We start from the raw sequence: 26,411 nt of genomic DNA, 5'->3' as shown, positions 1-26,411 counted from the left end.
CTCTGGCCTTCTATCTCCATCGACCCACAATGGTTGAAATGGTTTGTTCTGCTGTGAAAATCTTTGGTTCAAATGAGTATCTCGGGGTGGCCAAGGCATACCCCAAACCGTCAATAGTCATACTCCTCCATAAAACAGAGCAGCCAGCTGCCATACCTAGGGATCATGTCCCTAGGAATGGTTCCTGGCCTCTGTTTGTCAGAGGTTGGAAATGGGCGACAGCAGAGGGATCACGTGAGGATTCCCTGTTCTGTTCACTCCCTCTGGGGCACCCGGTGCTGGCCACTGTCGGCAGACAGGATACTGGGCTAGAGGGACCTTTGGTCTGACCCAGTACGGCCGATCTTATGTTCTTATGCAGTGTGATGTAGTGCGGGTACCTTGCTGGTTGCTAGGCTTGGGCTGTGGGTGACCCCCACTGGCTGCTGCCTGTACCACGGCCCAGCAGAGTAGCTGATGGGACAGGGAGGTGACCTGTTCTACCGGTTACCTCCCAGGGAGAGGAACAAAGGAAGGGGGAATGCCGCCCCTGGCTGGGGAGCAGGGCTGGAAGGGACGGTTAGTTAGTGTCTGTCTGGGATCATGGAGGAGACAGCCTAAGGAAGGGGCTGGAATTTAGGGGCCCAGTCTCCCCCATCTGAAGGGGGGCTGAGGCATCCTAGGCCTGCCCTGGAACCGGATGACATCTGTGCTGGGCTGTATCCTGGAGAAGCAATAAACTCCCTCTCTTCTACTGGCTGGTGAAGTCTGTTCGTGCCACTACAGGGGTGCAGGAGACGGGAAAACCCCAACGCGTGGTCACACTGACTGCCCAACCGACATCTTGTTGAATGTATTCTCAACAGCCTGCTCTCCTCTGGTGAAGGGCAGAGTGACTGCAAATTAGATACGGTGTTTGAACTCATGACAAGTTGCCAGCAGGGCCCTTCACTGGCAATGTTTGGCTGCTACAAAGAAACCCGTAACAAAGATACATGCTGATTTCTCTTTGCCAGCAACAATATAACTGCGTCCAGTGGCTTACACACATTGCTCAAGTACACACTGCGGTATCCTTAAGCACACGGAATGCGCTGAGTCAAACTGTGACTGTCCGGATGACAGATACAGGAATGTCATTGTCATTTACTGTATAAATGGATACCCACTTAGTGCCCGGTGAGGGATGTCAAAGGCTACAGTCCATCAATGAGGGGATAGAAGCTACCAGGCATTGTGTGAGACAGCTGTTGCTGTGTTGTTTTGTTTGGTGTAAGATTTCATTCTGTGCATCAGCACTGCTCTTCATGACTACACTTGCCATCACAGAATGAGCTACCCTTCCTGTGATCTAGGATTTAGGAGCCTAATTTGAGATACCCAAGATACTGGGCAGTCATGAAGGTAACGGAGGCTAGTGCAATCAAAGAAAAGCAGCTAAAACAGCCGTGCAAACTGTACCACAGGGTAGGCCTAGGGAGTCCAGTGAACTCCCCCCCGCCCCAGATTAAATCCCAGCTGTTCAGTCTAGCAGCTCAGCATGGTGTTTTGGTTTCTGATCTGGTGTCCGATATCAATAACCATCATTGGGCAACCACCACACATGGCTGAACTTTCAGACTGGCTGATGCCTCCGACCTCTCTCCCGCGTGGTACTGACGGCAGAAATACTGGGGTCACCAAACCTCACTGGGATCCCATAGCCCAGGCATGTCCAAAGTCCGGCCCGTGGGCCAATTGCGACCCGTGTTCCGGTTTAATACGGCCCCACAGGTAATTTGGCAATATCTATCTTTTATGGCCCCCAACGAATCCATATGTATTGAGATGAATACATTGTAAAATCTCAGTTAATGTCAGTTGGTCTAAATCAGTTATAAATATATTTGGACACAACATGTATACTTGGTGTTATGATCCTGTTCATATTTCTTTAACTTAAAAGTTGACAGACAACCTTTATTACCAATAATATGTAATGTACTTTACAATGTTCCTGACATATATCTCAGCTTCCTGGATTTTTTTTTTCATCTGGCCTTCAGATATGAAAGGCAGAGTGATTTAACACCTGTTTAGATTTGTCATCCATGTGACGAAATGAAAAGTATGCCGTTTGCAATAAACTTTGCATAAAATAGTTAATTTGCATTTAATTTTAATGGTTCAAAGAATGTCAGGCAAAATGGTCGGCCCTCACGCATGTTCACTTCATCAAACCTGGCCCTCTTTGAAAAAAGTTTGGACACCCCTGCCATAGCCCTTACAGACGCTGCAAATTGCTTGTGTACAACATGCTCTTATTTAAATGACCTGCCGATTAACTAGACCACCTTCCTGCTTGGAGGGAGCGGTAGCCTCCTTGCTTCATACTGTGTTACAAATAAAGGCTGCGTACAGCAGTGCTGCACCACAGATGCGGGAGAACAATTCACACGAACAAGCTGCTTCATGTCAGAGTGGAGAAGTGCTGAACTCGGACTCCTCCTTGTCCACAGGCACCAACGCTGGGTTCGTGCAGGAGTTACCCAAACTCCTGCCACCCTCCAAACCCAGCTCAGATGTCTCAGGGCAGCTCTGCTCCATAAAGCCACTGGACAAATGGCGGGGTGGTGTCCCAGGAGGGGTGTTAATAACTGCTGGGTCAACATGCTCCAGGCTTAAGAGAGTTGATTCCCACGGCTGGCCGGCCCTGCTGACTCACCCTGGCATCTGGGAGTCCAGGCTGGTTCATGCCTTCTCCACTATCATCATGGGCGATAAAGAATCTGTCACATGTAGCCCCTACTGGCACTCACTTCCTTCCATATCCATCCCCAGTGCCTGCTGCGTAATCCTATTGCTTTTGCTAGAGCTGCAGGCGTGTAGCCCCTTGGAGCGAAGTGAACAATTCTGCGACTGACGCTCAAGACATGACAGACACCAGAGCTGTGTCTAGACTGGCAAGTTTTTCTGCAGCTGCTTTTGCGGAAAAACTTGCCAGCTGTCTACACTGGCCGCTTGAATTTCCACAAGAACACTGACTTCCTACTGTCTGAAATCAGTGCTTCTTGCGGAAATGCTATGCTGCTCCCGTTCAGGGAAAAGCCCTTTTCCAGAACTGCTTTTGCGCAAAAGGGCCAGTGTAGACAGCTGAGATTTGTTTTGCGCAAAAAAGCCCCGATTGCGAAAATGGCGATCGGGGCTTTTTTGCAGAAAAGCGCGTCTAGATTGGCCACGGACGCTTTTCCACAAAAAGTGCTTTTGCAGAAAAGCGTCCGTGCCAATCTAGACGTTCCTTTCCGCAAATGCTTTTAACGGAAAACTTTTCCGTTAAAAGCATTTGCGGAAAATCATGCCAATCTAGACGTAGCCCAGGTCACCCTCTCGGAGGCAGGCTGGTTCTGCAGGGCTCCCAGGAAGAAGGAACAGTAATTGTTGTCACTCCAGCCAGTAGATCAGACTCTGCTATGTCCAGGAAGCAGAACGGCTAAGTAAGGAGATGCCGGTTTTGCTCCGTCACTGCCTCGAACTGAGCCGTGGAGAACACGGGAACTGAGACGCAGTCTGTTCTCAAGCTGGCCACAGAACAAGTTCACACAGTCACTCAACCCAGTGAGAGACCTGGATCTAGTAGATAGCTGTAAGAGGAGATTATTTCAGAGATGATTTCATGTGCAGGAGCACAAATAGCTGGACGAGGGGAGAAAACCACCAGGACGGCCCTGTGAAAGAGCTTAATGGAGGGGAAGACAGGCAGATCTGAAAACCAGCAAGGGCCCTGGTTAATCAGGTGCAGCAGAGACAGGGCTGCTAGAAATCAATTGAGAGCCAGGTGAGCTGACTTCAGGATGCCATGGGACCTCTTTAAAACCCTTCCCTGTGGGGGAGAGCAGGTGAGTGGAAGAGAAGTCCGGGGCTACGTCTAGACTGCAGGCTTCTTTCGGAAGAACCTTTTTTCGGAAGAGATCTTCTGAAAAAACTTCTTCTGAGAGAGAGTGTCCACACACAAAAGCGCATTGAAAAAGCCATCTGCTTTTTCGAAAGAGCGCGTCCACGCTGAATGGACGCTATCTCGCATGTCAGCTGTGATTACTACGGATGGAGTGGCCATCAGAGCTTTTTCCTCTTCTTGCGAAAGAACTCCCTCTTCCCCGTCCACACATGCCTCCTTCCGAAAGAGCTCGTTCTCAAAAAGGCTTCTTCCTCGTAGAAAGAGGATTATCAACGCCAGGAAAACCCCTCTGTTCTTTCCATTTTCTTGCAGAAGAACGTGATTGCAGTGTGGACTTTCCTCAAGTTTTGTTGGGAAAATGGCCGTTTTTCCGACAAAACTCTGTAGTGTAGACGTACCCTGGAGGAGGTAGAGGGAAGTGAGAGCTGGCAAGGAAGGGGACAGAGAAGCTGAAAAACAGCGTCAGTGCTGGCAGAATAGACGGGGAGAGCAAGGGGCTCTGACAGGGAGTGTTTGGGCTCCCTACCCCAGTGGCCTGAGAGCCCAGCTGGTTATTCAGCCCAGGATGGCCAGGACATCTGCCCCAATACCTGTTTAGCCAAGGGGCAGAACCCCAAAATGTTGGGAAGGGCAAGTGAGACAGACCAGGGGTCTGGGATACAGGAGTGGGTCTGACCCTGCCACAGGCCCCCTTTAGTTATCTTTTCCAAGCTGAAAAGTCCCAGGCTTTTTTCATCTCTCTGTTCCTTACACCTAATCATATTTGCTGCTCTTCTTGGCACCTTTTCCAAGTCAAATGTCTCTTCAGCAATCCCACGCTTCCTCTCTTCTATACCGAGGCTCTTCTGCTCCATTTTCAGCCCTCTGCTGGGAGTGGCTGGCACGTTCTTCCACATCACAAGATGCAACTGAAGAGTGAGCTCACGTTCTTTACGAGGGGGAAGGCCATGCTTTGAAAAGGTGGCCGCCTTTCCCCAGGCCCGCCCATCACAGAGCAATGAGGCCAAAGTTTGCTCCCACTCGTGGGCATCCCTATGGGCATGAGACAGCAGGGTACCACTGAGAAAAGGGCTTGGCCCGTCCTCTGTGATACAGGCAGCGTCTTCTCTTCGCAAGCGCAGCTCGCAGGAAAGCTGGTTTTCTGCCAGACGTGAGACCCTACGCTCCCGAGCCGCGGTTTACGCACTACTTGTGCTGCCGGATCAGCTCAGTCAGAGGCAAGGCTAAGAGGGGATAAGCTATAGGAGCAAAGCAGGTCTCCGGTAGCTTGGCAACAAAGACAATCGATACAGAAATAAAAGGTGAAGACTGATTTAATACCACGCTGCCCTTTATGTCTTGACATATCTCTTACTGCCCGGCTTCCAGCAGCCTCGGGAGGGATTTTGTTAAATCCCCTCCATGGAATGCAAACACGGACAAATCCAAGGAGGGTTCCAAATCCACAAGCGGCTGACCAGAGAGGCAATGCGTTTAGCAACTGGCTGTGCCCAGAGCCCTAGACACAGTCTGACTTCAGCTGGCAAGCGGCAGATCAACGCAGCAGCCCTTGTGCGGAGCAATTGGGGGAACTGCAGCTGGCAGCCTGGTTACAAGCAGGCTGGTTGTGTTATTGTTGCCAGTGCTGGGCTGGGCACTTTTTATATGCTCCACTAGTGAGACTTGACTAGTCTGCCAAGAGAACGTTGTCAGGTTACAAAGAAGTGGGCTGGATCTTCAGAGACCAGGCCAGCCCCTCTGCGAAGTGCAGAGGGGCCAGAAGAGGATTGCTAGGGATTCTCCTATAAAGCCGATGAACCCTGGTTGTCGCAGGAGGGACTGAACCTGCACCCTTACGTCCAAACTACATGGCTCCGTCAACAGAGCCGTGTAGATGAGTGTACTCGAAAAAGGGAAATGAAGTGGTGATTTAAATAATCGCCGCTTCATTTACATCAAAATGGCCGCCACGCTGTGCCAATCAGCTGTTTGGTGGCACAGCATGGTAGTCTGGATGCTCTGTGGTCAACAAGGGAAGCCCTTGTCGACCGCCCCGGGAAACCTCAATCCACGAGGCATAACAGGGCGGTCGACAAGGGCCCACGTCCGACCACGTTGATTCTTACAGGTTATTTGTAAATCAGTTTGTGATGTTTGCCACGTGTGTTGGAGTAAGATCCACTGCCATTAAGGGTAAGTTCCTATTTTTCACACATCTCTTCCATACGAGATTCCTGCTTGCCTTACACTTCAGTACTAAACTGAATTCATTGCCTTTCTGCCTACAGAGGATGTGGAAGGGAACTTGATTTCTTATCTAAAAGTAGTGAGCAATATCCACGCCGTCCCTGCCTATTGATTAAGGACACAATGTTGTCCCATTAGACCATCAGAGGGGATCTGCAATGAAACAAGGATTCAGAGAAGTGAGACGGCAGGTTTATATAGTTTTTGGAGATGCCAAATCGGGTCCAAGCCCCTCTCCCCCGCCAATGGATAGTGGGTATAAGAGGCAAGGGGAGGCACTGCCTTCCCTGGGTCTTAATGCTCAACCTTTTCCCATCTCTATGCGGACAGTCCCTGCAGACTCCCCCAGCAGCTGTTGCGTCCTTGTGAGTCTTCCCCCAGAGGAAGTGGGTCTGACGAAGTGGGTCTTTGCCCACGAAAGCTTATGCTCCAACACTTCAGTTAGTCTCTAAGGTGCCACCGGACTCCTCGCCGCTTTTGCAGATTCAGACTAACACAGCCACCCCTCTGATACTTTCCTCCAGAGTGGATCTATTGACGGAAAAGCAAAAAGCCGTCCAGCTCGCCAGCCCTATTAGTGTCACATTGAACCTGGGAAAGCGCCAGCAAGTGGTAATGAAGCCAGTTAACAGGCAGCTGCCGATCCCGAGACTGCCTCTTTTCTGAACTTACTGACAAAAGCAGCTGTGCATTGCTTGACTCAGGGTGAGCAGATGTCCCGTTCTGAAAGGGACAGTGCTGTATGGAAGCCCCCTGCAGGAATCCCAGCTTTTTCTTAAAAATGGGCAAATTATCCTGCATTCTTTGCCTCTCCCCTGCCATCAGTCCTGGTGGGTCGCACTGCTGGCCACAGCAGACCCTCGGGCAGGAGCTTAGCGCCTCTTCACACACCGCCCCGGCCTTCGATCCTGCTCCCAGGCAGTGTGGGGCTGTCCCGCTGTGTCCCGTGGGTGGGCACTCTCCCCGGGGCCACTTCTCCCGCTGGATTGGCTGAAGCCACTGCAGTCAGGTTCCCTGAGCCCTGGTGCACAAGGCAACCTTAGGGATTAACCCCTTCCTGCCCACGCTGTAGCCAGAGGACAAGAGGTGGTTGGGTGATGTCCGTGGCTGGCAGTGGCTGAGAAGTGTTAGCTGCCTTTCTATGGGCAGGAAGGGACAAGCTGCTTCTAGCCACACCGGGAAGCGAGGCATAGGAGAGGAGGGAAGAGATGATTTACATAAGAACAGCCAGACTGGGTCAGACCAAAGGCCCATCCAGCCCAGTATCCTGTCTGCCCTCAGTGACCCACGCCAGGTTCCCCAGAGGGAGGGATCACAACAGGTAATCCTCACGTGATTCCTCCCCTGTCACCCATTTGCAGACAAACAGAGGCCAGGGACACTGTTCCTACCCAGCCTGGCTAACAGCCATTGATGGACCTAACCTCCATGGAGGTATCTAACTCTTTGTTGAACCCTTCTTAAAGTCCTGGCTTTCACCACATCCTCTGGCAAGGAGTTCCACAGGTTGACTGTGTGTTGTGTGAAGAAAAACTTCCTTTGGCTTGTTTTAAACCTGCTGCCTATTCATTTATTTTGGTGACCCCTAGTTCTTGTGTTATAGGAACAAGTAAATCACTTTTCCTTGTTCACTTTCTCCATGCCAGTGATGATTTTCTAGACCTCTGTCCTATCCCCACTGAGTCTTCTCTTTTCTAAGCTGAAATTCCCAGAGATTCATTAATCTCTCCTCATATGGCAGCCATATCATGCCCCTGATCATTTTTGTTGCCATTTTCTGAACTTTTTCCAATTCCAAGGGATCTTTTTTTGAAATGAGGCGACCACATCTGTAGGCAGTATTCAAGATGTGGGCATACCATGGTTTTATACAGAGGCAATAAGATATTCTCTGTCTAATTCTCTACCCATTTTGTAATGGATCCGACCATTCTGTTTGCTTTTTTGACCGCCGCTGTACGCGGAGTGGATGTTTTCAGAGAACTCTCCACAGTGACTCCAAGATCTCTCTTGAGTGGTAACAGCTAAATTAGTTCCCATCATTTATATAGATAGTTGCAAAGATACAGGCCAAATCATCCATACCCACCCCCAGTCCTTATGGCTGGCAGTAGCCCCCGTCCCTTCCTCCGGCACAGCATTGAAAGACTGCTGCTGGCCATGCTGTGGTGTGAACCCTCCCAGACATCCAGGGAGCGACCCTGTGATCGTGCGTGCTACCACATGTTGCCTTGAGAAGACGCAGTGCCAGGTCCCAGGAGAGGCAGGTCTGTCTGGGGGCCCAGTCAGGCATGGAGGTAGAGAGCACTGGCCAGGGAGGGTTGGGTCAGGTCAGTTGGCCACCCCCATGCCCATGTGAGAGAGGTGGACAGGATTGTGTGTGTGGTCACCTCTCACCACGCAACTCTTGAAGATCAGAAGGTAAATGAAAAGTCTCCAGCTACTCAGTGTTTCTTTCGAACAGGAGCTCACCCAACATGATGTTAATTTCAACAGTTGTACAGCATCGTTCTGATTGATTGCCATTGAACTCACTTGAATACAAGTAATTTTCCCAAGTCAGCCGAGGGAAATACAGTCATCCTAACGGCAACTGTTTAAAAATTGCTTTAAATATTTCATTGCTTTGTTGCTGAAGATTATAATAATCACAGCTCTAAAAAATTCCTTGCATAGATTTTTAGATGCAACAAGCTTTAGTCTGAAATGCCTGGCTCTCCCGACACACAGGTTTTAAAATAAATTCTTCAAAAGAGCACCCTTGGGTAAAACACACAGATTAACTGTAATTACTATCCTACAAAAACTTGCTTCCAAAGTCTTCCTCTCCTTTCTGGCCATGCCAGCTGTAATTCTTCTCCTGTCGGCCCTCTGTTGAAGAGATCCCTTAAGGCAGGGATGGAGCCTTTATTGGGTCGGGGGCCACTGACCCAGAGAAAAAAGGAGAAAAGCCCCCCACCTGGGAAACAGGAAGAAAAGGCACTCCCTCAAGCGTCAGTCCCACTGGGAGCATCAGAGCTTACCAGGGGCTGAATTAACTCTTCTGGGAGCCTGGGGCTAGTATCTTCTATGGGGTCACAATAGGTGCTGGGGTGGGGCTCAAAATGAGGGGTTCCAGGTGTGGGAGGGGGCTGCTGGGGAGCAGGCTGGGGGAGGGTGCAGGGTCTGGGGAGGAGGGAAGGTGCAGGAGCTGGCTGGGGAGAAGGATGCAGGGGACTGGCCATGATTCCCAGGCAACAGGAGCGGCAGGAGGGGGTGTCTGTAGGAAGTGCTTCCCGGCAGCATGCAGAGCCGAGCAGAGCTGCTTCCTCCTGCTCCCAGGCAGAGCCTGCGGGCAGAATGCGGCCTGCAGCTTGCTTTGATTGAATCCAGCCCATGGCCATAGGTCCCCCGCCCTTGCCTTAAAGCAGTGTTTCTTACGCTTTTTAAGACCGAGGAACACCAAACAATAATTTTTTTTTATGAGGAACACCAGGGATTTTTTTGTCGATCAAAAAAAAAAAAAAGGTCGAGGGGGAGAGTTATTGAGTTAAAAAAAAAAAAGTCACCTGGCCCTTTAAGGGCGGTCATTTTGAATTTTGTTGTTCTCCGCGGCACACCGCCTTAAAGAGATAACATCCCTTTTCTTCCAGATAGCTGGACAAATGAGTTTCCGTTCCTTTACTTCTATGTAATGAACTAGTTTTAAGTGAACCATCCATCAAATTCAGTAGCTCAGTAAGATATAAAATCATTTGTTTTGCCTAAAACCTTTGGAAACCTATTTTAACAAACAGATGGTGAAATTCACTATTGTTAGGGAGGTGACACACAATAAATGAGTGGTCCCCTTTTCGAAGAGCTCTGTTGTGAACACCCTAAACTGATCTGATTAATGTAAAATAATGTTGCTGTGTCAAGACATGAATGATTGCTTTAGGAAGGCTTAAAGGAACATTTCAAATACGAAATCACCCTAGAAATACTGAACCCGAGAGGAGCTGTGTCATGTATTCTATCATATTTAATGTGTTCAGCTGACTTGCCCTGACTACAAAGTTTTTGCCACTAAATCTCTGACAAACTTCAGGGTGTATCAGAAAACCTGTGAGTGACATATTTTTATTCCCAAATTTAGTGCTTTTAATTAGGTACCTTCTGCGTGTCCTGTCTTCCCAATCTGGCAGGCAGTGAGAAACATGCTCCATTTTCTTTAGAAAGAAATTGTAGAAAAGTGGGTTTTTTCCAAATGCCGTTTGCTACATTTGGGTTCAGGGTTTGGCTGGAAGGGCTGAGCAGAGAGGGGGAGGGAAGAGAAGAGGGAGACAGGGAGTGGGAGGGGAGGCCTGGGGCAGAGCAGGGGTGGAGTATGGGTGGGGCCACAAGCAGGGGAGCGTGTCTCCCCAAGCAGCAGTTTCACTCACCCCCTATGCCACTGCCTCATGTGGCTATGGCTCTAGGGGGGGAGTTCTGGTGCAGGAGGGAGTAAGGGGTCAGGCTCTGGTAAGGAGTTTGGGTATGGGAGGTGTGAGGGGTCAGGCTCTGGGAGGGAATTTGGGTGCAGGAGGGGGCGAAGATGCAAGCTCTGGGAGGGAGCTTGGGTGTGGGATGGGCACAGAGTGTGGGTACGGGCTATGGGCGGGGGCAGGAGACTGGAGTGCAGGTGCAGGCTCTGGGAAGGAGTCTGGGTGTGGGACGGTGCAGAGTGTGGGTACGGGCTATGGGCGGGGGCAGGAGGTTGGGGTGCAGGTGCAGGCTCTGGGAAGGAGTCTGGGTGTGGGACGGTGCAGAGTGTGGGTACGGGCTATGGGCGGGGGCAGGAGGTTGGGGTGCAGGTGCAGGCTCTGGGAAGGAGTCTGGGTGTGGGACGGTGCAGAGTGTGGGTACGGGCTATGGGCGGGGGCAGGAGGTTGGGGTGCAGGTGCAGGCTCTGGGAAGGAGTCTGGGTGTGGGATGGTGCAGAGTGTGGGTACGGGCTATGGGCGGGGGCAGGAGGTTGGGGTGCAGGTGCAGGCTCTGGGAAGGAGTCTGGGTGTGGGACGGTGCAGAGTGTGGGTACGGGCTATGGGCGGGGGCAGGAGGTTGGGGTGCAGGTGCAGGCTCTGGGAAGGAGTCTGGGTGTGGGACGGTGCAGAGTGTGGGTACGGGCTATGGGCGGGGGCAGGAGGTTGGGGTGCAGGTACAGGCTCTGGGAGGGAGTCTGGGTGTGGGACGGTGCAGAGTGTGGGTACGGGCTATGGGCGGGGGCAGGAGGTTGGGGTGCAGGTGCAGGCTCTGGGAAGGAGTCTGGGTGTGGGATGGTGCAGAGTGTGGGTACGGGCTATGGGCGGGGGCAGGAGGTTGGGGTGCAGGTGAAGGCTCTGGGAGGGAGTCTGGGTGTGGGATGGTGCAGAGTGTGGGTACGGGCTATGGGCGGGGCAGGAGGTTGGGGTGCAGGTGCAGGCTCTGGGAAGGAGTCTGAGTGTGGGACGGTGCAGAGTGTGGGTACGGGCTATGGGCGGGGCAGCAGGTTTGGGTGCAGGAGGGGGTACAGGCTCTGGGAAGGAGTCTGGGAGTAGGGTGTGAGCTCTGGGCTGGGGCAGGGGGTAAGGAGGCAGCATTTACCTCAGACAGCTCCTGAAAGAGTTTATCTCAGGCAGCTCCTGGCACACTCCTCAGGCAGCAGCTCCTAGGCAGGCAAGCCAGGGGTGGGGGTCTCTGTGTGCTGTAGCCCACAGGAACCATCCCCACTGGCCACACTTCCCAGCCAACGGGAGTTGCCGAGTCGGTGCATGGGGCAGGGGCATGCATGGACGTGCCAGCCGCTTCTGGGAGTGGCATGAAGCAAGGGTGGGCGGGAAGCTGCCTCAGCCTCACTGTACTGCCCGTGGGGGTGGTGGGGCCCTCGGGCCCTTTTAAATACCCAGTAGTGGCAGGTGGGCAGGGAGACACCCTGGGGGAAGCACAGGGATGGCAGGCAGGGCCAGGGTAGAGAGAGACAGCCCTGAACATGGCTGGGCCCCAGGACCCTGAATATTCCTGGAGCAGGGGCACCATGGGCCTGTCTAACTCCAACTCCTCAGCCCTGAAGGGAAGGAAAAGGGAAAGACTCTTCTGCTTAAACTCTAAATACAGGACAAGAAGCAACGGGCTTAAATTGCAGCAAGGGCAGCTTAGACGGGACAGTAGGAAAAACTTCACCAAACTAAACAAACCCAATTTCTCAGCCTTCCCTCACAGGCCACGTTTTCTAGATCTTTCATCATGTTTGTTGCTCTCCTCTGGACTTTCTCTGTTTGTCCACATCTTTCCTGAAACAGGGCCCCAAGAACTGGACACAGTCCTCCAGCTGAGGCCATATCAGCCCGGAGCAGACTGGAAGAATGACTTAAGTCTTGCTTATAACACATCGGCTAAGAAGCCCCAGAATGATGTTTGCTTTTTTCACAACAGCATTCCACTGTTTACTGCTATTTAGCTTGTGATTCACTATGACCCCAGATTCCTTTAAGCACTACTCCTTCCTCGGCAGTCACTTCCCATTCCGTAGGCGGGAAATGGATTGTGGAGCACTTGGCATTTGTCCTTACTGAATTTCGTCCTATTGACCTCAGATCATTTCTCCAATTTGTCCAGATCATTTTGAATTTTGACTCTATCTTCCGAAGCTCCTGCAACCCCTCCCAGCTTGGTATCACCTGCTAACTCAGTGTTTCTTAAACTTTTTAAGTCCGAGGAATAATGTTTTTTATGAGGAACACCAAGGATTTTTTTTTGAGCAAAAAAAAAAAAGGGGGGAGGAGTGGGGGGTGGCGGGAGAAGTTATTGATATTGCCCTTTAAGAGCAACCATTTTGAACTCTCTTGTTCTCCGCGGCACAGCTCCGACTGCCTTGCAGCACACCAGTGTGCCATGGAACACAGTTTAAGAAACACTGTGCTAACTCAATCATCACGCTCTCTATGTCAACATTGAAATTGCTGATGAAGATATTGAACAGAACTAGACCCCACTTGTTATGTCCATCCTAGCATGGGAACCACAATTTTCCAGCCAATTATGCACCCACCTTCTAGCAGCTCCGCCTAGGTTGTATTTTCTTAGTTCGTTTATGAAAAGGGCATGGGAGGTTGTATCAAAAGCCATACTAAAACCAAGATCAACCACAGACAGCGCTTCCATCAGTCTACAAGGCTGGTTACCCTGGCAAAGAAAGCTGTCAGGTTGGTTTGACATGATTTGCCTTGACAAATCCATGCAGGCTCTTACCTATCACCTTATTACTTCCTAGGTGTCTACAAACTGACTGCTTAATTATTGGCTCCATTATCCTTCCATTACTGTCCTCAAGCCTGACTGGATGGAGTGACTGAGGCGAGTGTGATGGGTGAGCAGGTGAGGGCACCCACGGTGGTGGGCATCAAAGAAAAAGCACGAACGCTGAACACACAACCAATGGGGCATCAAGAGGTTTCTGCTGCAGCAGGGTACAAGATCAGAGCTGTAGGATAAAGAGGGGCAGCACAGAGCTTGGAACTTGGCATGGAGGGCGAGGGGGAAGGGGAGTCAACCAATGGGTTCAAAATACAGGATGTGTGAGGGGAGGAGAATTTCTGGCAGCAGGATTTTGCTTTTCTAGTGCGAACCCGCAGCCCCGAGCGGGAAGATGCGTGCGAGTCCTGTACAAACCAGGCCAGAGAACTCCCCGGCGTAAAGACTCAGAGCACAGAGCACCCAGCCTGCAAGGTCTTGTTCTCCCACTCCCATATCCTACTGCCGCAGCAGAGAGGAGCGGGCTCGTTAGCTTTCAGAATCACTCCCTCCGGGATACTTGCATGAGCAGCAGCTGCAGGATGACGAGGGGTCCTGTGGCACCTTGAAGACTGACAGATTTATTAGGACATCAACTTTTGTGGGGCAAAAACCCACTTTACCAGATGCATCTGAGAAAGGGGGTTTTACCCATGAACGCTTACACCCTAATAAATCTGTCAGTCTTAAAGGGGCCAAAGGACTCTGTTGTTTTTGCAGATACAGATTAACACGGTGACCCCTCTGAGACAAGTTGAAGGATCGGACTGAACGCCCAGTAAGTGTTTGCAAAGCTAGAATGCCTCTGAGGACCTTTTCTGATAAACCTTTCATACTTTTAATCACAGACACCAGTGTTTGCCTCTGATTAATCTTAAGTGGGCAACAGCCGCCTTACAACGGTTTCCAAAATAAATACACGTGCCAGCTAACGCCAAGCATTCATCCCCATACCCAGAAAAGGATGGGCACCACGAAGGATTATAAACCCCCCCTATCAGCATCGCAGGGAACACTGCGCTCGCGGTAAGACACACGAGGAACCTGATCTTTGAGATTTGTTATACAAAATAATTGTTCAGTAAAGTATGTTTACAAAGGCAGAAAAGGGCAAATTCGCTTGTAAAGTGTCAAGAAGTATGCGTTGATTTTCAGCACCTTGTGTCGTTTAAAATAGCTCAGATCTTGAAAGGTCAATACCGTAAGTAATGGGGAAAGGTGCCTCAGGGAGCTCCAATGTGAGAAGTGTTCTTTGCAAAGCATTGGGAGTAGGATGCCATTGGACTTGAGGGCATCAAAATGTACAGGAGGTAGGTGTAATAGCGCTGTGCCTTCGCTGCAGTAGCGGCAGGAATATCTAGGCCACAAAAACGAGAGCAAATATCTTTGCACTTAATGAACTCTACATTGCTTCGCTTGTTCCAAGACTCAGGTTTTAGATTGGTGAGGTTTGTTTATTTATATTTTTAATGAGATTTCTCCACTGCTTTTCAGTGCCACAGGGGAACTGCTCCATCTTCGCTTTCTTAGCTTGGAGACTATCTGGAGTGCAGGGGCTGCTAACGGTCTCAGCTCTGAAAGGCCATATCATTATTTTCCATTTAGTTTCCTTTCTTATGTTAAAGTGTGAGAGTGACAAGTGCATCTTACTCTTCGTTTGCAATTAAACTTTCAGGAAGGTTGGAAGAGCTCTCTAGACGGTTTTTGGCAATATGTTTCCATCTGCTCTGCTACCATTGGAATTCTCGGATACTGAAATTCTGAGTTTCTTCCAGCTTGACTCTACAGGCGTTCCTTGCTTGTGTAGACTTAGGGTTAGTGGTTTTCTGCAGCAGATTTTGGCTAATTAAAAGTCAAAATGGGATTTTAACATGTTTTTCCTTGAACTATATCAAAAGCAGGCCACCTGCTGAGCCGTGTGCCCTAGTGCTCAGCTCCCCGTGAAAGGGGGAGATGAACCTGATGAGCCCTCCACAAACAATTCTCCAAAATAGGAAGTTTCAGGAATCTTTTTTAAAACTAAAAATTTTCAATTTGCTTGCAGCAAAACCCCAGATCCAAACTGCTGAATGCTGGGGTGATTGAAATCCAAACCCAGAGAAAGCTTTGAACAGTGCAGTTGACCACTGTCCGTGCAATGATCCACGTCAAACCTCCAAACCCAGACTCTCCTGAACTCCATTGTCTTCTAAACTGCAATCCAGAACCACATTCATACCATAAGTACCTGTCTCATCCAAACTAGGGGGCATTTCTAGTCCAATAACCAGAATCGTAGAGCACTAGCACTGGCAGGGACCTTGAGAGGTCACTAAGTCCCATCCCCTGCCAACACAGCAGGACCCAGCACTGTCTAGATCATCCCTGACAGGTGTCTGTCCAACCTGCTCTGAAATATCTCCAGAGATGAAGATTCCACAACCTCCCTGGGCAACTTATTTCAGTGTTTCACCACCCTGACAATTAGAAATTTTTTCCTAATGTCCAACCTAAACCTCCCTTGCTGCAGTTTAAGCCCATTGCTTCTTGTCCTGTCCTCAGAGGTTAAGGAGAACTATTTTTCCCCCTCCTCCTTGTAATCCTGAGTGGAGCATGTAACAGCGAGGCTGGGTCCTAGAGAGAGCTGAATGCGCTGCCTGCAGCGCAGTCTGAGGGAAAGGATTGGCTGCTGGGGTCTCTGGGAAGGGGAGGGGGTGGGGGTGGAAGAGCAAGTCAGGCTTAGGGGCACCAGTTTAATAATCCCACTAGAGTACTATAAATCCTAAGGACGGCCCTGCTGGGGAGAGCACGAGCGAGACGCTGACATGAGCCGAGATCTGGCCTTGCGCTCTCTTCCCATTAGAACACGCCCCTCGGCATCCTGCTGTCACTCCTCTCCAGGAGCAACCTGAGGTCGACGTCGGCAGCTAGCGCCCCAGGCGGAAGGCACGATCGGCGCCCCAGCCTGCACGGCCATCAATGTCCGTGATGTAATCACCACACGCCCCGGCGCCCTAGGCAACCGCCTCGTCTGCCTAGGCTCACGGGCTGCCCGTGCTCATCTCGTCTCCCCCTGAGATGCCTGCATCCTGGCGCGACAGGGCCCGGGACCAAGTGGCCATGCTTTGTGCTCCGGGGACCAGCAGCACGTTGCATTTGTGCCGGCAGCCAGGCGGAACTAGGTGCCCAGACTGGAATGTGGCCAGGCCTGGGGGGCTCACGCTGCCCTTGGGGAACATGTGACAGGACCGTGGGTAACGGCATCGTTTCTGTCTGGGGCTTTCTTTGGCAGCGGCTTGCGTAGGGATTCTATGTGACATTGCCTGGCTTGGGAGGTGTGCTGAGTTATCCGCTGCACCGGTGCATCAGTGCAAAGGGCCCTTCTGCTATTATTTAAAGGATAAATTGCAACAAAACCCCTGAAAACTCTGACTTGACGAATTACAGCTGGGAAACCCTAGAGCCAAGTTCTCTGCTGGTGCAACTGGATGGAGCCCAACTGATTTTCTGTGGCAGTGACCCAGCGGAGGAGCAGAGCGCTGGGGTCTCAAGCTGATATCGAAGCACTAATGGATGATGCTTGAGAGCTGCAGGCAGCCTGCCAGGACTGACTTCACAGTCGGAGGTGCTAGATGGGTGGTTAGGGACAAAAACGTGGTTCCCATCAACTCCACATTAGGGTCAGTCTAAGCACTTTGCTGCACATCGTTCTTCTTGGCGCATGATGTGAGAAATACCGATTTCCTGCCATTTCATTAGAGCAAAGCCTCCTTGGCCAGCTCTGGGCACATTACTATCATTGATTTGTTATTATATTTACTGTGCTGCTTCCCTGTGTCCTGGAAACAGAGCCATAGTGATCTGATGCAAACTGTATGAGGTTTTCCCATCCGTAGAATGGGCACAAGAGCATCTACACACAGGAGCGTTGTGAGCAGGGCCGCCCCGGTGGGGTGTGGGGCCTGGGACAATCCCCCCCCACCAAGTGCCCCAGGTGCAGGGCCCAGGGCAACTCACCCCTCTGCAGGCCCCACCCTCAGCCCCACTCTACCTCTTCCCCAAGTCCCACCCCTGCTCTGCTTCCTCTCTGCCCACTTGGCCCCTCCCCTGAGCAATGCAGGCTGGGAGTTATTGGGGTGCAGCATCAGCAGGGATCCCCCCACTCACCATGCAGGCGGAGGGAGCCAGAGCGGCCCGGCAGCCTGCTCCGCCCCGCCCCGCCGTACTGCCCTTTCCTGGCCCGTTGCACCTCACTTCTCAGTAGCAGGGGCCAGGCCGCTCTGCTTCCCCCCGCCATGGAGAAGCCAAACACAGTGGCTGGAGGGCAGCATGGCAGGGCAGAGCAGGCTGCCCGGCCGCTCTGGCTCCCACTGCCCCGCTGCTGCCCTGCCAGGTCCCCATAACCCTCTAGTACTTCCCCGTCAAAGGACAGTTAGGACGGCCACCGCAGGGGCCCAAAAGCGCAGAGCCTGGGGCAGCCTCCCTGATGCGTCCTATGGACTCGGGCTGTGAGGGTAAGGAGCCAGCTTCCGATCTAGTGGAAGTAGGTGCCGCTCTCACAGGGGCCTCTGGGCTAACTTCAGTGGGAGCTGACCTGGGTGTGAGGTGGGTAGATCGGTCAGGCCGAGGCGGCAAGAGGCAACGGGCTTGGACCAACGTGGTGTCTGGCAGGGGTAGGAGAAAGCAGGGGAAGTAGCGAGGAGAAAGCAGCCTGGCCCCCCTCCCTGGTTTACATGATCGCCCGCGTGCCAAGTGCTACACACATCCCTAGGCTTCAATGGGAGCGGCGACGGCTTTTGCCAAGGGCTGGGCGTGGGCCCCCATGACGTACAACCCCTGCGCATCCTCCCCAGTCACTGAGCGCCCAGAAGAGAGGGCCGGAAATGGCCCGGGACGGAGAGCGTACGCCCCTTGTCCGCAGCAGTGGCTAGACGCTGCATGCAGGCCGTGTTGCTCCCCACGAGCCTGGCAAAGCCGCGTCGAGTTAGGCAGCTGATCCCTCATGTCCCCCAAGGGGCCTTTGTCTTCAGCCTGTGCAAAGCCCTGGGCTGCCTGCTACCGCTTGCTGGCCTGGGCATGGGGGTGCGCCGGCTGTGGAAATGCAGGAAGTGTTGCTGCCCTTAGCGTCTACGGCCCAGTGCTGTGGGGTCTGGGCTGAGACGGGAAGGAGGGATGAAGGCTGCACAGGCTCAAGTGTTTGTTGCTCCTCTCCCTGGACAGAGCCCCCTCGTCCCTGACTGACACGCAGGGATTCCTACCCCTTTCAGCTCCCTCCCGAATGAAGCAGCCCAGCGGCCGGGAGTTGCTGTCAGATGTGCGCTGTGCTGCCACTTCTTTGTCCAGGCCCTTGGATTCCTCGGTCCCCTCCCTGTGCCAATAAACGGTCCCGTCCAGCCTCTTACCTTCCCGTCCGTGGTGACGGCAGCAAAGACCGTGGAGGAGTACGGGGCCCAGGCAACGTCCCCCACTGCAGAATTCAGGTCAAAGATGAACATTGGGGTCCTGGAAAGCAAGGCCCCGGGTGAAGATCCCGTTCAGTTCCACGCCACCCCGGGAGAAGACATTCCACATGGAGCGCTCTGGGGCTGTAGCCCGGGTAGCTTGTGCCGCTCCGAGCGGCTGAGCCCTCCTCCCTGTTGTCCTGGATCGTCCCCCCAGGAGTTCCCAGGGGCCAGTGTCTCCTCTGCTGCCGAGAAGCTGGGTCAGGGGATATGGGGTCTGAGAGGATAAGGGAGCTCAGCCTGGCTGAATGGGGTGCAGACAGCGCCCAGCCTTCTCTTCCTGCAGAGAGCTGGCTAATCTCGCTCGGGCTGCCTCATGGCTCGGTGGGACCCAGCTGGGATAGGAGAGCCAGGCTGCGGAGGGGGAGTGGATCTCTCAGGCAGCCGGGTCCAATGCCATGCGAGGCTTTGAACCACCCAGGCAGCCATTCAAAACCGCAGTGCCCTGTTTGGACCTGCGTGGCCGGGCCCAGCAAGGGGGCTGGTAGCTCTGCTCAAGTTTTTCGAGACGCACTTACGCCAGAGGCAGCACTTCACGGCTCATTCCTGAAGGAGCTGCTGCTCCCGGCAAGCAATAAACCCACCTAACGGTGAAACCGGAACCGGAGAACTTAGCAGCTGAAGTCTGCTGCCCGCGGGCTGCTTGTATCCCAAGCGCCTAAACCGCTCTCCAGCTGCAAGGGTAGGCCACCGCCAGACTTACTTTATGGTGTGGTCCCAGATCTTGACAGTCCAGTCGGAGCTGCAGGAAATGAAGATTTTCATGTGGTAGGGATTCCAGTTCACTGCGTCAACCGCCATGTGGTGAGCATCAAAGATGTCCAGAAACTGGCTGCAGTAGGTCTTTGAACACTGCAAAGGAAGCAGGGATGGGCGAGACGCGTCAGACAAGCCCCAGAACCCCCTGGCTTGCCTGGAAGGGGGGTTCTCCACCCTGGAGATGCCTCCCAACTGATTCTTTGGGGAGCAGGAGTGGCGGCCTTTTCGACGGGATCGAAGCTTCCACATAAAACATGAGGCTTCTCTCCTTTGGTGTGAGACACCCGGCCCTTCTGAGTGCACCCATTTCCCGCTCTCCGCTGCGATCCCAGCCCTGTCGGGGAAGCAGGGCTCCACAGGAACATGCCGGGAATTTTAAAAGGTGCTTTAAGCAGCCACCCCTTTTAGCTCAGACTTGACATTTCTGCTTGGCTGGAGACACTGCGACCCCCTCTGGGGGGGAGCGAGAGCGGGGTCATAACCAACCAACCTCGGTTTGTTCAGCAACAGGCGCCAAGGCGTCACTGTGCACATGGGGGAGATGGGCCCGTGTGGCCGAGGCACTGGGTTTGTGAGTAGTTCCGGATGAGAATAAAGCCGGTGGCTGGTCTTCTGATTTGTAAACACCCAAGTCTAACCAGCCTGCCGTTAATCAGCACTCAGACCCGCCAGTGTCCCGCTTGGGGACATTCCCGGGGGACAGCCAGACACTTGGTATCCACTTTGCTTCTACTGACAAGCACAGAAACCCCTTCCTGCCCCACCGATGTACATTTATGCAGAGCGTGGCAGCCCCCAGATGTAGTTAAGGTCAGGAAGCGAGACATTCATCCTTTATGAAACCAGAGGCTCATGCCCCGGATTGGAAGTCTGAAGAGCCAGTTTTAGCCCCTGCTCTGCTGTGTACTCCGTGGGCGGTCTGGGGAGGGGGGTATTTGGACCACCTAACCCTCAATATTGAAACATGGGTGCCTGTCCTGGGCCACTGACAGGCATCGGGAGTCAGCACCTCTAGATCAGCTGCGTTCATTTGTGGCCAAAGCATGGATTAGAGTGTAACTTGACAACCGCAAGTTTGAAGATGTCGTCCCTAAGCCAACAGCAACGACCAGGAACAGTCGCCCGGCCCGTCTCGCAGTGGACTGTGAGGCGAGATGGGTTCTGGTTTGTAACATGCTACGAAGTGCTAGCCGGTATTGCCAGGCTTTCACCGCCGGGGCTGTCTGCACATCGCGAGAGACGGAAGGTGTCCCTAGGTCTACCGTGGCTACACAAGATGGCTCTCCCTGGGTGGGAGTCAGCAGCAGTGGTGGACTTTAGCTTTCAGTAACTACTGAGGTAGACACTGGTTTAAAGGCCCAAAGAGATGAGGGCCATTAAGAAAAAGAATCACGTAAGCCAAAGCACGTCCTTCGCAAGTAGCCCTTCCCCAGAGCTGGCCAATCTTGTCTGTATGAAACAAAACCCACTGCAAGAGACTACCGTGCTGGCTGGTCCCTGCCCACCGGATTTCCCACGGCAGAGCTGCATGTCTGGACATTACCCCAAAGCCTGGCTCCCAGCACGGGCACCAGCAGCCTGAGAATCCGCAGAGTCGAGCACGGTTTTCATGCGACGTGGGGATCTATTGTACAATCCCGACACGTGGCCAAACTAGAGCCTGGGAAAATGAGAGGGAAAGCCAAGCAGGTCCCCCTCACTGAGCACAGACACGGCAGGGCCGGGGGAAGCCAGCGTAGGGAGATTTGTGTGGGGTGACCTGGCTGTTTATTCACGGCAGCAGCCGTGATGCTTCCTGGTTCCTGGGCTGTAAGTGCCACAGCTCCGGGGGAGCAGTTACCAGTGACTGGCAGCCGCAAAGAGCAGAGGTTCCTAGGCCGAACCTACGCTAGAAAAGAGTCGGTTTATGCATGTCGCTCAGAGGCGAGAGAAACCCACCCCCGGGCGGTGGAGTGAGGCCGGCCTCTCCCCCGGTGCGGGCAGAAGAAGTGGGAGAACCCTCTTGTCTGCATGTGTAAAACACTGGCCTGGATCTGCAACACGTGTGCACGTTTTGAAGGCTCAATTTAGGATCCCAGGTTTGCAAATGTAGCCCAGCACACTGCTTGTGAGACTCCTAATGCACTTCACTAGCACCCCAAGAGCTAAGTGTGATCGGCGTAGAACAGGACACTTGCTCGAGCTTTACGGGAATTTAATTCTTGCACTCAGAGACTCCAGTGAATTCAAACCACCAGGCTTAACCCAGCATCTTACAAAGACACGTTCACTGTCTGGGATCTCAGACTTCTCTGTGCTTGCAGGGCTTGCACACATCAGAAAAGAGACAGGATTATTATTAACTATTCTTGTTGCAGTAGCGCTGAAGGCTCTGCCCAGACTGAGTTCCCTGGACACACAAACCCAAGCCTCCAGTCCCAGAGAGACCGTCCTGAGCTCGGAAGGAGGGTCTTCACTGGCTTCCCTCGGGTTATCTGACCTTTGCTAACATGAAGGTGTCCAAATGCTCTGTCCATGAGCTGCTATTTCTGCATGCTGTTATATTGCTGGAATTGGCTTTCACGGTGCATGGTGCATCCATGTGCGTTAGGCTTTATAACACTCAACCATAAGGTGGAATTTGAGTTTGGCTGGTTTTTGTAAGAGACTCTGCTGTAAAGAGACAAACAAGACCCGGGTAATTTGAGAGGTGAGGGAAGCTACTTTATTCAACTTCCGTAACAAATTATTGACTTGAACCACCCTTAGTGCCTCAGAATTTTAATCAACACAACTCTTGACCAGGTTGTCTGTCTCCCGTGGAAAATTAATATTCAGGGAAATATTTTTAGAGAGTCTGTCTAGACAGAAGTTGACACAGTTTGGCTCAAAGGAACAACATAGCTCAGATGCGAAAGGAAAAACGACTGAAGAAAGGACGGTCTCAGTAAAGCTTCGGCCTCTAAGTATGCACCTGCTGCGTTCAGAATCTCCTGTTTCCCTCTGAGTTGGGTTGCTGGAAGGAGCCATGCTTGCCACATGCTTGTCAGGCTCCTTCTGCTCCTTGTAAACATGCCGTCCGGGACCCTGGAGTGCACAGCAGAGATGGAGCCGCTCGCTCCCTGTGTTCGGCTGGCCGCTCTGCCAGGCTGGCTCTAGCAAGCTCTGCCTCCACTGCTTCCTGCCCCAGCAGTGGAAGGCGGAAGAATCCGTTCTCCTTCCCTCCCCAAAACCCATCTCCACTCTCTTTCCTGCTTGAATACATGCCTGGCTGAAGCTAAGTGGGAAAACCCTCTTCAACCGACAGGCAAACCAGAAGGGGCCGGGCAGAATCCCACCTGACTCTAGCAGAAAATTAGTCTCTCCCTTCCTGCTCTGGTGTGGGGCTCTGACCCAGCTGTTTCTATCTGACCCGCATTACTGTCCCTGCAGGTTTTGCTCTTAGCTAAGACAACAGGCGCATAGAGCTAGGAGACGGGAAAGCCCCATTCCCCTAGCCAGGGTAGGAAACCCAGTCTGACTGTACTGTCTCCTGTACTCCAACCCCTTAGCCCTAGCCCCACCCCAGAACCCACACCCCTAGCCAGAGCCCTCATCCTCCCCTCCCACCCCTCAAATCCCGTAGCCACCCCCACTACAGATCACCCATGTGCAGAATGAATGTTGTTCTGTGCACCAATATGGAGGCAATGTGTTGCACATCATCTCCCTATTGGTGCACATAACACAATTCATGTCACACATGGCTATAAAAACGCTGATCACTGGCTTCCAAATTTCACCCAGCAACCCCTGTATTCAGCCCAAGAACCTGTGTTGGAATAAAGCCTCTCTTCCGTGGATTTTTGTTCTCATGGTAAATCACTCTGGGTACATCTAGACGACATTCATCTGTCGAAAGGAGATGTGCAAATTGGGAGCTAATTTGCATATCTTCTTCCAATCATGTTATCGGAAGAGGTTTTTTCCGAAAGTGAAAGCAGTTTAGATGGGGGGGTTTTAAAAAAAACAGCCCCGTTTTTGAAAGAAACCTGTACACCTCATTTTTTAAGGTTCTTTCGAAAAAGTGGGGTTCTTTTGAACCCCCCCATTTAAACTGCTTTCATTTTTGGAAAAACTTCTTCCGATAACACGATCAGGAGAAGATATGGAAATTAGCTCCAAATTTGCACATCTTCTTTTGACAGATGAATGCAGTCTAGATGTACCATCTCATTGGTAAAAAGGTGTGCCTCGTTTCTAATTTGAAAACAACATCCCATTCTCTGTCTGAAACTGTCACCCGCTAAAGTTACAAAAAACTTGTAAGCTGTCTGGAACGGAAAGATGTCGGCAAACATCCCCCTCACGCGTCTATTCACTGAGGCTGCTTATTACACGTTTCAGAATCAAACATGACTGAAAAATGTGAAATGTGACCGTTTTGGAGATGAAGAAGAGGATGCTTGGACCTAAGCTGCAGAGTCTGTTTAGTCTTCCAGAAAGCTGTCCCAGATTTGTTTAGCAAGTTTTTCTCCTATTGAGGTGATGATGGATGTGTTGTGAGGAAGTCACTGGTATTATTAAGTTGTGATGGAAAAACAAAGACTCAGTTAATGCCAGTGCAGGGTTACTGGAACAAGACAGCCGGCAATAGGGTTACAAGACATGGCTGTGGAACACAGAGAAGGAAAAGGAACGTACAGCTTCCACGAAACATGTTAGCCTGACACAGAACTCGTCAATTTCCCTTGTGCAAGCTGATAGTTACGAGTGTCTGTAAAATCCTGTTCAGTTTCTGTCATTTGTTTACAGACACGTTTTGTATCAAGGTAATATGAGAAACAGTTTTTTTGAAGGAGGCTTATAACGTGGAATAAAATGTACAGTTCAAACAGGAAACTATCTTGACAGTGTCAGGCCGATTAGGATTGAGAAAATTCAGATCTCCTTAGAAACCAGCGGCAAAAAATCAAAAAGATTCCAAGTTGTTGCTGCTATTTATTATGCCAGATCCTGAGGTGCTAACTTAGCTTTTGTTTAGTCCTTTCTTGGGCAAAGTCTTCCAGAAAGAACTAAGTAGAATCAAAGCAAAGACTTAGGTTGGATCTCGCTCTTTTTCTAACGTTTTCTAACTACGTCACTGCAGTTTCCCTTGGCACACACTTTGGCTGAGTGCTACTTTTGTCCAAAGACCCGATCTCACAATTCATGTCTTTTTAAAATGCTTGCTCTGAACTCGCAGGATTTGTGTAACTGCAACTTTTCTTTCAATATACAGATCTGAACTAGTCATAAAACAGTGATATGCAAAGAGGCTGATTGCCATTATATGGTCATATTAATGCAGAAACGTTTTTTTTTTCTCTGTGTAAAAAGGGCACTAGCTAGATCAGTGTGTAATTAAGATAATGATTTCTTGGCTTCAGAAATGCTATTAACCACACTATTTTCTGAAATTCACTGTAATTGTTCTGCAGCTAAAAATTAGCATATTATCCTGCTGCTTGTTAGGAGATTTTAACCCATTGGAAACACGAAAGCTTTTGGAAACTCGCTTTTTAAAACAATTTAACAAATAATTTATAGGAGTTAACTCTTGATTCCTGCTTTTCTTGAATATTTGAAGTTAGACCCTTCTCTTTAACTAACACTGCGGTGGAAAGAGAATGACGTCCCATGAATCCTTGCCAACATTTCTGAGCGTTTTGAAAGAAGGAACTGCCCAGATAAGCTGGAATTAGTGGGCTGCTATGTCCCCCTCTGCCCAAAGGCTGGGTCTGTGCTCTGGTAGAGATTAGCACTGTACGACCGAGATCTCCAAACCCAGCCTGGAAGCACAGATTCCAAGTGCTTTGTTAGATCAAGGCCTTTGCCACCACATCATCACAGGGAGGATGGGATCGATGTCCCCATTTTACCATGGGGGATAGCTCAGTGGCCTGAGCATTGGCCTACTCCACCCAGCGTTCTGAGTTCAATCCTTGAAGGGGCCATTTAGGGCTCTGGGGCAAATCTGCCAGGGACGGTGCTTAATTCTGCCGGGAGGGCAGCGGACTGGACTCCGAGGTCCCTTCCTGTTCCACAAGATAGGTATATCTCCAAGACAGAAACAGGAGGGCCGAGATCCACAAAGTCCCAGCTTTAGGCTCTGCTGAGACCCACAAGCTCCCTCCCCGGTCCTCGGCCTGCAGTCAGCACTTAAATGTTTTCAGCAATAATGGATCTCAAGACTCTGAACAAGCCCTCTGCTTCCCCACTCTAGAGCCTGGTCTAGACCAGACCAGGAAGGCCAGCTTACGGTACACAACTCCACCTACATCTAGTGCCCAACTGGAGTCGGCTTGCTTTAAGCCGAGCCTTGGCGGCGTCCACACTGCGGGAGGCTGAGGGGAGCAAACGCTACTGTTGGCTTCCCTTACTCCTCGCAGAAGGATGCGCGCTGGACACCAGTGGGAGCTGCCCTCGGCGTTCGATTTACAGGTGTGTACTAGACCCACTAAATCAGACACCAGAACATTGACCCCTGGAGTGTCAATCTTCTGGTAAGTCTAGACATGCCCTAGGTGTTCAGACGCTTATAGCTGCACTAAGCTCTAGAGCTAATCACGGACCTGGTGAGGCTACGCATTCACCTGCCCCGTTTGCATGGCAGTCGTGCTCCCAGTGGAACAACTTCAACAGAGGAGTGAGGGAGACCACTTCTCAATATCCTACAGCTCAGCAGATGAGGAGTCTCTGCTGAAGGCAGTGGGCTGTAAAGGAGCTGGCCACAGACATAGTTGTGGTCTGGGCAACTCTGCCCT

The 26,411-nt window shown here is 51.6% G+C and overlaps 1 protein-coding gene across 1 annotated transcript in view; it reads right to left on the bottom strand.

Moving 5' to 3' along the window:
* DNAI1 (dynein axonemal intermediate chain 1) overlaps positions 1-26,411 on the bottom strand; it is a 208,956-nt gene that overhangs the window by 60,131 nt on the left and 122,414 nt on the right. The window contains exons 17-18 of the mRNA XM_075932798.1: positions 19,592-19,740; positions 18,790-18,889 (exon numbers count right to left, since the gene is read on the bottom strand). Coding sequence (XP_075788913.1) covers positions 18,790-18,889; positions 19,592-19,740 — 249 coding nt within the window. The remainder of the gene's footprint in view (positions 1-18,789; positions 18,890-19,591; positions 19,741-26,411) is intronic.

Source organism: Pelodiscus sinensis, chromosome 6 (genome assembly GCF_049634645.1).
Source record: "Pelodiscus sinensis isolate JC-2024 chromosome 6, ASM4963464v1, whole genome shotgun sequence".
NCBI lineage: Eukaryota > Metazoa > Chordata > Testudines > Trionychidae > Pelodiscus > Pelodiscus sinensis.
Note: the sequence above shows the minus strand (reverse complement) of the source record. Positions and strands in the feature narration are given on the sequence as shown.